The sequence below is a fragment of the Poromitra crassiceps genome (assembly GCF_964638095.1).
Source record: "Poromitra crassiceps genome assembly, chromosome: 10".
Taxonomy (NCBI): Eukaryota; Metazoa; Chordata; class Actinopteri; order Beryciformes; family Melamphaidae; genus Poromitra; species Poromitra crassiceps.
Genome location: NC_139631.1, coordinates 27,967,538 through 27,978,518, shown reverse-complemented (window position 1 = coordinate 27,978,518; position 10,981 = coordinate 27,967,538). Strand labels below are relative to the sequence as shown.

Here is a 10,981-nt window from a genome sequence, read left to right as displayed (position 1 = left end):
ACTCTGTCCAGTCTGAGTCAAATGACCCCAGCAACCAGTTCAATCTGTCCAGTCTGAGTCAAATGACCCCAGCAACCAGTTCACTCTGTCCAGTCTGAGTCAAATGACCCCAGCAACCAGTTCACTCTGTCCAGTCTGAGTCAAATGACCCCAGCAACCAGTTCACTCTGTCCAGTCTGAGTCAAATGACCCCAGCAACCAGTTCACTCTGTCCAGTCTGAGTCAAATGACCCCAGCAACCAGTTCACTCTGTCCAGTCTGAGTCAAATGACCCCAGCAACCAGTTCACTCTGTCCAGTCTGAGTCAATTGACCCCAGCAACCAGTTCAATTTCTCCAGTCTGAGTCAAAGAACCCCAGCAACCAGTTCAATCTGTCCAGTCTGAGTCAAATAACCCCAGCAACCAGTTCAATCTGTCTAGTCTGAGTCAAATGACCCCAGCAACCAGTTCAATCTGTCCAGTCTGAGTCAAATAACCCTAGCAACCAGTTAAATCTGTCCAGTCTGAGTCAAATAACCCCAGCAACCAGTTCAATTTCTCCAGTCTGAGTGAAATGACCCCAGCAACCAGTTCAATCTGTCCAGTCTGAGTCAAATGACCCCAGCAACCAGTTCAATCTGTCCAGTTCAATTTGTCCAGTCTGAGTCAAGTAACCCCAGTAACCAGTTCAATAGAGACACTGCATGAAATAGGCCACACCCATCACGGGGGCAAAGCTCCGTTCACTTCCACACACCAGCGTCATATTCCTTGAATTAAACATAGGTAAAAGCTGTTGTGTGGTGGGCTGCGCAGACAACAAATGTAAAAAATTGCCAGTTAAAGTTTTTTTGTACTCCCGAGGAAAACAAGGAAGCCATTGAGAATTAGCGAGAAGAAAAATGTGGATGTTGCTGTCAATGAAGTAAGTCGGAGTGTTCATCTTCCGAATATATGATCGCAACACCCGACCGACCATGCACGCGACATAGGAGAACGCCAGGATTGGACGGGAGTTTCTGTTTTCCCCTGTTTTGGGCGTGGTTTCTGAATGATGACGCGCTCCGCAGTGTCTCTATGACATGAAGAATTTAAGCCTTGAGAAAGTTTGGCTCCAGTTGTAGTTCTCCATCTGTCACTAGTAGTTCACAGTAATCTACGTTGATGTTGACAATTACAGTAAACTATCCTTATTTGACGTGCACATTCTTGACATGCTTTGATTTCTGACCTCACTGATATTCATTGTATTCTGTGTGGCAATCTGGCACTTACAAAGTATTTACATACACAGTTGTATGTGTCATTACATATTGACGTTTAACATCTTTGCCTTTATTTGAATTTAGGAATACACCCAAATGTGACTATAACGGCTGTGGGCGAACACAAGTCTCTGTTGACATACGTGACCCCAGTGAAGCCGTGTGCCTCTGGCTGTGTTGTCATTTTGCTGGGAGCCCGATAAGAGAGAGTTATGACAAAGCACAAGTGGGAACAAAAGAAAGGGAGACTCTCTCACACTTTGACCTTTTCCCTGCAGGTTTAGCACCTGATAGTGACAACACACAGGAAGCACATCTGTCACAGATAACACAAGCAGCACGGAGGAGAAGGTGTCGGCTGGAAAGAAAGGAGAGACACACCACTGTGTGTTGCTTTAGGAATGAGGGCGAGTCTGAGAGGGTGTCAGCGCCTAGACAGGAAAACGAGTCAAGGAAAAATCATGCAAAGGCCTTCTGTGTGACAGGCAGATGGAGTGAAACTAGGGAGGCACCGATATCAACGTTTTGGCCGGTACCGATAACCGATATTAACATTGCCGTTGATATTTACCGCTGTCGTTGTGATCTGTATAAAAACAAGTTTCTATGGTAATAACATTTTGTACATACTGTAAAACATGTAAACACTGTGAATTTGAAAAAAGTAATGTCTTTTATTTCCAAAATATTTGCAAAAGCACATAAATCATAGATTTACCACGTCGTCTCCTCTCAATATGAACATTTTGGCCGATACAATTAACCGATATTAACATTGCTGTTATTTTGCTCATCGGACCGATACCGATATGATTGCTGATATATTGTGCATCTCTAAGTGAAATATCAGACTGAATATGCCGTTTTGACATTCATCGTCCACGTAGTGTTTACTGCTTCCTGTTTGCTTATCAGTGCAGGAGGTGGAGCCTCAGTGACGCGTTTATCTCACACAAGCATTCAATCTGTTGATCTTTCAATTGGAATAGGCTAGCAGCAGTGTTAAAGGGCAAACAGGTGTGCAGTGTTTCCCACAGGATTTTGAGTTGTTGTGGTGGGGGGTGGACAGTGGACACCCGTTCTACTCTGCCTCTGATTGGCCCTGATATCGCCCAATCATCACTCGGGTAGTTTGAGAGAGAGAGACAGGCTAATGTGGAGTTTTGCGAGGGGGCGGGGGACTCCGTCAACATCTGTTGTAGCGGTCATAATCCTATAGTGGCGGTGCGCCATAAATGTATTAATGAATGGGAAACACTGGGTGTGTGTTTGTATCTATGTACATGTATGTCTGTCTCTATATAAATCCATATATTTGTATGACCAGGCTTGTGTGGAATGCCAGATCTCTTTTCCAGATAAAGGTCACAAAGACATCGGGGCTGTCCAGGGTCAGAAAAGGTTATCTGAGATCAAATGCCCTTAAACTGTCACAAATGTGCCACAAATGACACTGATGAAAAATGTGTTTAACCAGGAAATTGGGGTCAATGTTTCGTTAGGGGACGAAGAATTTGGGTTTTGGTAATGAAACCCCCAGTCATCCCAAGGATTTGGAAGAAGACAAGTCCTCAGTGTGCTGAAGAACATGCCGTCCAGCAGCAAAGGATTTATTGTGAGGCCATGCGACTAGCAGATAACACTCCTGATGTACGTTTGAATGGCTTTCAGAGAAAACATCATCATAGCCCTGATGGGAAGACTTTTTTACGCAGTGGTGTGTTGTTTTTCTGAAGTATTGAATAGGAATGGCGCCAACTGTTGACTCAAAGTAGGTGTCAGAAAGAAACAAATGCCCAAAATGACGTAACATGGACTTAAAATATATCAAAGGTGCTTTCACAAATGTGTGTTTTTGTGTGCTTGTATGTGTGTTTACTTGTTTGTGTATTTGTTTAAAATGGATCCCCATTAGTAAGTCTTCCTGGAGTCCACACAAAAAGAAACATAAAATACACACATTATCAGCACCCGTCACCCACAATGCACTAACCATATACATATCACGTATCATCATACATGGTGTTATATTCCGTGATTAACTCAAAAGTGTGTGTGTGTGTGTGTGTGTGTGTGTGTGTGTGTGTGTGTGTGTGTGTGTGTGTGTGTGTGTGTGTGTGTGTGTGTGTGTGTGTGTGTGCGCGCGCATACTATGCAGGCCGGAATCTGGTGTGTCACGGCATTTCTATGGACCAGCACAGTGTTTTTGACAGTGAAGACATACAACCTAGACGGAAGCGTCGACTGCTTCACACCCAGAGCCCAGAACCCTCCCAACAGGAATAAAACTACAGGTTAGTCAACTAGTCAATGCATCGCCATTATTATTATTATATTTGGCATCAGCATTATTTAATTCACCCTATGGTACTTTTATTTTCTGGTTCCATAATGGCATTTTGGAGTTCCTCTCTTCACCTCTTTGTACATGACTTTGAACTTGACACAGGAGGAGACCGGATGGGAAAATGCTGGAGGGGAACAGGTTCTATATTGCATATTTTCCGGTAGCTTATAACTGAAATAGTGTCAACACGAGCTCACAATCTCTCCAATGTTGTTCCAATTTAGGAGTAATCTATTCCATCTGACCCTAAACCAAAGTCAAACAAGACACTCATTAGAAACCTAGGGCTCTCTGGTCCTGTGAATCTTCTTCTTTCTTTCTCAAACTCCATTCAATTGTTCTTTCTGTCATTTGCTTCAGACATTCAGTCTTCTGATGAACTTCCCCGCAGCGTTTCATGTGGGTTGCCCTCCTGAATTTCTTCACTTTTTCTTTGTTACCCCCTTTTTCCAGTGATGAATGTTGCTTCATCGCTGACCTCACAGCGAGCCCACAGGGATTTCTTTCTGACACACGCTGACAAACATGTGTGCCACAAATCACAAATCATCTCCCATGTACTTTTTGCATGGCGATTCATTTCTCTTCCCGTTCTTATGGTATCGACGAATTACTCACACAAACACAAACAATAGATTATTTCTCCAATGGCGTTCCTAAAACCTGAAAATTCATAGTTTTCAGCCGTGTCTCCTATACCGAATATCCAACTGCATCAGCATCTCCATGTTTTCTCATAGTGAGCCACTACTGCAGAATGCCAGCGGATTCCTGGACCCTTGCCTATTAGGACTGTGGTTGGCCTCACTGTAACTTCACATCATGAGACTTCACATTGGTACATTACTGCCACACGAAGAAGAGACTGAGAAGTCCTGTTTCTCATGCTGGCCAGACTGGGTTATCAGCTGTATTGTGTCACATTCTGTGGCGTGCAATTTGTCTGCTGTCACAAAATGATGAAATCATACCTAGGTTCTGTTGTACATCTTCAGATTCAGAGGTAAAAAAAAATACAATTTAAATTGTGCTTGTGTGATTTGTGTTGTATTGGCAATAGTAATACTGTATCAGTTACCCTTCAGATTATGTTGCAACTAGGCATCATGCGGAAAGTTGGTTGATCTCTCCCAAATTTGTTGCAGTGACACTTCTTTTGAATGGAAGAACCTCATCACTTCCTCCCACAGCGAACATCTGGGTGTTGGCCCGGCATATAAACAACACGATGCAGCTCGGTCCAGCCATGTGTTGACGGCAGTAGCTGTGAGCTCCAGTAAAAACACACAATCATCTCATCATCTCTCTCATTTGCACTTTAGCCCTTGCTGTCCACCTGATTTCATTTGTTGTTGACCTCTTTCCCCCCCCCCCTAAATAACATGAGCTCCTCCAGCAGTTTTATACTGTATTTCCCCATACAACCCCAGATTCAGGAGTAAAATTGGCACAACTGATATTACCTCCCACTTCCTCTCCCTCTCTGTTGCCTGGCACTTTCGCTTCTCCATGAATTATAATGACATCCAGGACTAAAGCCCTATTAAGTGCTGTAGTGTAGTGATGAATGGCTTTTCTTCATTCCTGTCCAGCAAAGTGGCAAGTTACTTTCAGACGCTCAAGCCTCATGCCAATACACAAAACAGAAACAATGGCAACCAAGCACATTTTGATGCCAGATTTGATCCTGGATTGTGAGAGCAATCCTAAAACGCCCGGTGCACATCGCATACTTCCCTCTGGTCTGTTTTGCGAACGGCAATGACCTGCCGCAGCTCTCATGAGGGACTTCTTCTCCGTCTCTCATCGTGAACGAACAAAGATACAACAAAGACCGATCAAACGGCACCATCTCCATTTCTCCTGAGCGCTCCAGACTGCGCGCTCCAATCAGTGTTGTGGCGAAGACCTTCCTCAGATGTGCGAGTGGTCATGTGACAACAAGGACTTGACTGCCCTCCAGCGCTTCCCAGGGAACTGATGGTGTTGGTGCTAATGACTTGGAGAACATGGTGGAGAATCTGGACCAGGAGTATGGAAGCAATTTCTCAAGTGTTTGACTTCGCCCTGAGCTAGAATTTGGCTGCTAAGCCTCTTGGCCTTGGCTCTGTGTGAGACCATAGAGAGAGGAAGAACTACTGCGGGACAACAGGCTACACCCAGAAGAGAGGGTGTCACCACCAAGGACCCGAGCTGCTTCGCTGCTGCTTATTCATCATGTCATGCTGATGTTTTTCTCCCTCTTTCTCATTATGTAAATAAATTATACGCCATCTCTTTTCATTTCTACTTTTCTAGGCTAGTCTTTAGCATAATCTGACCTCCCCCTTTTCTCCTTTTCATCTGCCCTTTTTCTCTATGGATGTTCTGTGGCCTGAAGTACCTGAGGGGTGTTTTGTAAAGGGTTAATGGGTTATGTAGCCTCTCATTGCCTTCACCTCCTCACCTCTTCCCTTACCTCTGCTACCAGCTTTAGGTCCCGGGGTCATCACAATGTGTCTTCACACTGACAGTAATGAACCTGGGGAGACCTATTGGAATACAGAGATGCTCTTCATTTGACCATTCTACCTTTGACCTCTGGACCCCTCCTGCCGTGCCGTATGAATTGGATGATACCTACACATCTGCCGAAGACCACGGGTGGCGGCCGGGATAATCCCACAACACGCGCTGGCTAGTCTGGTAATCCTCACAGGAATGTCACACCTATAGATCCCATCATAATCACATCACAGGTCGCCGTCTGACAGGCATTTACAGAAGAGTGCATCACAAAGTGATGGAGAGGCAGATGAAGGGAGATTGCAAGAGAGTTAGCTAAAATGTACTGAATATTTCCCATTCAGACTTATGTGACAATACGCTCATTCATGCGCTTCTCTTACCTTGAATGAATGGTGTTCTGCTCCCAAACTTGGCAGCTCTAAGACCTAAACTGCTGGGCACTCCTGCGCCGACAAAATGTTTGCTTCTCTCTTTTTTTACGTATTTGTAAATATTACCATTTTCAACGAGTTGGCACAATAAAACTATTTTTGATTTTAAAATGTCATTGTTTGGAAATGCTTTAAAAATACTTTGAAGAGAAAATGATTTAAGTCAATTTTGATCATTGAAATTTTGGAACTAAAAGTGGTGGGAAAACACATGACAAGACATTGTAAAAGTGTTCTTAATCGTCTAGTACATAATTAAACATTAAACATACAAATATGAGGAGCTGATCAGGTGAATCCAGCTATGATCTCTTTTGACATCAAATGTGTTTCGATCATGAAGGAGAGCTGATCAATTAACCTCTAACCCATTAACTTCAATAGTTTGAGAGAAGGCTGAGATGGAACTCCAGGCCAACTGTGTTTGTTAGTCCAACAACCTGACATGAATATGAGTATGAGCTTCAGTTTAGACTGACATGATGGTGAGTAGATTATCAATACTTGTGGACACATTTGAAACACATATTATATTACTTACTGGTGAATTTAACGTGTGCTATCAAATAAGAGTTTTGCTACACATGATTTTCAAATTATTTCTACAGCTTTGTTTTCTGCAGAATAGACCATACTTGATTCTGTAAATGTCGGGTCTGTTCACTAGTTTTGAGTATGGTGAAAGTAGCCTATTCATCCCCACGTCTGCGGCTGGAAATGAAGCCGCCTTGAATGACACCCACAGCCAGGGCAATCTAAGTCAAAGGGATACGGCAGCCTGTGTTGTGTAGCTGAAAGCGATGATGGCTGTGCCAGCCTTAAATTAAACGTCCAGTCACTTGCTTATCATCGTCGTTCACTTACTGTGTGCACCTGCACCACTCTCACCATCCAGGGGAGTGGCAGCAGTCTTCCTGCTAGCGCTCTTTCCCGCCACAGCGCTGCCGGCCGGCGGGCGGACAGAGCGCCCTTTGTTGGCCACCAGTGTGTTCTCACTGCTTATTCCGCTGTAATGTCTGAAACAGCCTTGGCAGTCAACAAGCAACGTTTGAAAACTGCAAATGACTTAACTTATTTGCTGAATTATTCTACACTAAAATACTGCAGTAGTTTAGTCACCCCTCGGGCATCTGTAGGCGTTTAATGCTGTCAGAATGGTGTCGAATAGAAATACAAGAATCACAAGCGAGAGTTTAGATCTCACTTTGAAAATCGCGTGGGTGACAAAGCAATTGAAGCTCATTTTGCACTACTGTATTAGAGTGAGGGGGTGGCCTCTGAGTTATTGTGATAACTGATGATTGCCTTGGGCCACTGTGTGTGCTCCCGCTTTTGAATAGGTCTTTGCAGTATGCATTACCTCATCTCTCTGCCTTTGGCTTTGAATCAACCACATGTTGAGGTTATATAAAATGACATTGGATTATTAAGAGAAGAAAAGGGGGAAAATGTCTAAGTTAGTTTCTCTACGTTTAATTGGTTTTATAGGCCCAGCAGGGTCAGGCTACATTACCTGCTACTCATTTGGCACACAGTGGGCAACAGCGCTGTCCATGCTGGGGTGGCACACGTGTGGAAGTCAAACAGTGGGCAGGCAGTTAGAAACTGAAGGAATATATTTCAGAGCAATAGAGAGCCAAAGTGAACGTCACTTCCTGCTTCAGCATGGTACCAGAGATTTTCATCTGCTATTTATTTTCCCATAGATGTTTAGTCAAATGCTTATAAAAAATAGTTTTACTTGTTCAAACCAAACGGTTCAGATATATTTAGAAACAGGAGAGACCACATAACATTTCACGTGTTGGTCCGAGTGAAATGTTCTATGGTCTCTCCCGATTCTAGATATAGCTGAAACGTTTGGTTTGACCAAATAAAACTATTTTTATGAGCATTTTACGAAATGTCTATGGGAAAATAAATGGCGGATGAAAATCTCTGGTACCATGCTGAAGCAGGAAGTGACGTTCACTTTGGCTCTTTATACAAACGCAGCAGTAAACCAGCCTTCCTGCTGGACCCCTTGAATGTGTGAGCATCTGCTCCTTGTGTGTCTATGTGTGTGTGAGATAGACAGCGAGAGAGACACTGTAGTAGACTGTAGACACACGTTCGGAATGGTTCACTCATTCACTCACTATTCCCCATATAGTGTTTGTCATATAATGAACTATATGGGGAAAGACCAAATGAGTTTTGGACACTAGACAGATTATTTTTCTGAAGATCATTGCGTCACAAGTTGCGCCGGGTATTCATGCGACGCAAGCAATCCGCGCCCATATCACATAAACAAACAATTCAAATATCCTCAGGTAGTATTGATGTTGCATGTTTTGACTGCTAAATCCAAAATAAATTGTTGAAATTCTAATTATGTGCATGTGTGGTTTTGTCAACTAATAATAATATATAATGCCAAGCTGTGCTGGTCAAGTAGCTCACGAGCTTGTTAGCTCGCGAGCTAGCGACTCTTCTCCTTCGGTAAAGACAACCGCATTGCATTGTGGTATACCGGCAAAAATGTAGGGTTTTCGCTGTTCACTAAAAATCGCTGTGCATTGTGGACATTTTATAGTGGACTATATAGTGAATCAAATTAACAGTTGAGAATTCAGGACTAGGACAGTAGTACAAAATGGCGAACACACTAAATAGTCCACTATTTCTGTCATAGGGACTGATTCCGAACAGGGCTTATGTGTTTGATTACAAGCAGACACATACACACAATACTCGTATTTGCCCGCATATTTGCAGTATTTATCATCCTGACATGTCAGAACATTAGAACTTCAGGTGTCACATTAGGAGGAATGGAGAAAGGCCATATTAACCATACTCATGTAGGCCAACTAACTTTTGCCAGATGTTGATGAGCCATTGATGAAGTGAAAATTGTATACGGTGTGTGTGTCTACTGTCTAGTTAAATATAAATGGTAAATGGACTGTATGTATTTTATGTATTGACTACTCAAAGTGCTTTACAATGAATACCTCACATTCACACATTTACACTCACATACACACATGCAGCCATGCAAAGCGCGAACCAGCTCGTCGGGAGCAGTGTCTTGCTCGCCGGACACTTGGAAAAACTGCTGGGAGGAGCCAGCCTCGAACTGGGAATTCCTTCCAATTCCCAGGCGACGGCTCTAGCTCCTGAGCTAAGTGCCGTAAACAATCTGCCTTTATCCCTATTTAGCCTATCCTCAGGGGTTTATTTCTAATAGTTGTGAGTTAACTCACTTTATGGGGAGCAGACCTCACCTGTGACCTACAGAAGTATCATATTTAATCTTCACCAATATATACAGTACCTTCATATTGGGGTCGGATTAAAATTACATTTTTCACTTTCTGCCACTAGGGGCAGTAGCACCATCCCTTATACAGGGAGTGGTGGGGCATGGTAAACGCCATTCTCAAACTTCTCAACTCATGATTATTAATTATAAAACCAGGCTTATATACGGTACATAATATCATGTCTCACTGGCCATTACGTTCAAAAATGGTATATTTCCTTATATGTCCATCATTTATTAATCTTAATAAATCTTAATACTTACATCAGGTATTCAACAGGTATTCAACATACTTTACTGTGCTCAAAGGAGGAAAGCTGGCCTTGCCAAAACCAAAGTACTGTATGTCAGAAGTGTTGCCTGATTGCTTTGCTCGAGGGCTGAACCAAGTAGATACCTTTACTCCTTTGTCTTTTTCTATTTAGCGCTGCCTTATCTTCTAAACATGGTCTTTCTCGCACTGGACTAATAGTCTTGCCAGTGGCAAAGAGTAGCCTATTCACCTTGTCTCCAGCCAGTCTATTGAAGCAGGCTTTTGATCACTGCTAGTAATGAGCCTTTTCTCCCTCGAGCTCCTGGTGTGAACTCAATGGCCTCATTATTTGAATTAAGCCAAATGTTCTGCTGATGCTCGTTGCCCAGAAGTGTGTGATAATGACAACCTGCTGCAGTGTCCTGGAGGGACCCTTTCTTTTTCTCCCATATATCTAACCACAGTCACACACTCATGGACATATAACAACTTTTCCTAATTAGGCAAAGCTTTGACAATAATATTATATACTACCCATTTTATGTCCTTATAATCTAATAGGGCCTTACATAGCCTGACACAATAGTGACAAAACGCTGCTCAGTAGTGACAAGGTTGAAAAATAACTCACTTAAAGCCTTTCTACGACGCTGGTCGAAAAAAAGATTCGTTAACCATTGCAAATGAAGTTTGTGTCTGCTTACAGTAGGCACATACTCTGTATTGTGTTTAATTGGTTTGTTTCAATTCCCAGCAGAATGACTAACCAGCCCATAGAAAGGTATACGGTAGTGTAACCAGTAACCACTAAGCACTTTGAAATGCTGTGAATGCCACCCATGTGTTTTAATGGGTGGCCAAAACGGATTTTTATTACAATTTTACTG

General features: G+C 43.0%; 1 protein-coding gene across 1 annotated transcript in view; it reads left to right on the top strand.

Annotated features, from left to right (window-relative positions):
• The window catches only part of LOC310783082 (DNA repair protein XRCC4-like), a 48,399-nt gene extending 41,880 nt beyond the window's left edge, over nucleotides 1–6,519 (top strand). The window contains exons 7-8 of the mRNA XM_083643870.1: nucleotides 3,404–3,539; nucleotides 6,063–6,519. Coding sequence (XP_083499996.1) covers nucleotides 3,404–3,531 — 128 coding nt within the window. The 3' untranslated portion in view covers nucleotides 3,532–3,539; nucleotides 6,063–6,519. The remainder of the gene's footprint in view (nucleotides 1–3,403; nucleotides 3,540–6,062) is intronic.
• Nucleotides 6,520–10,981: the final 4,462 nt, after the last annotated feature.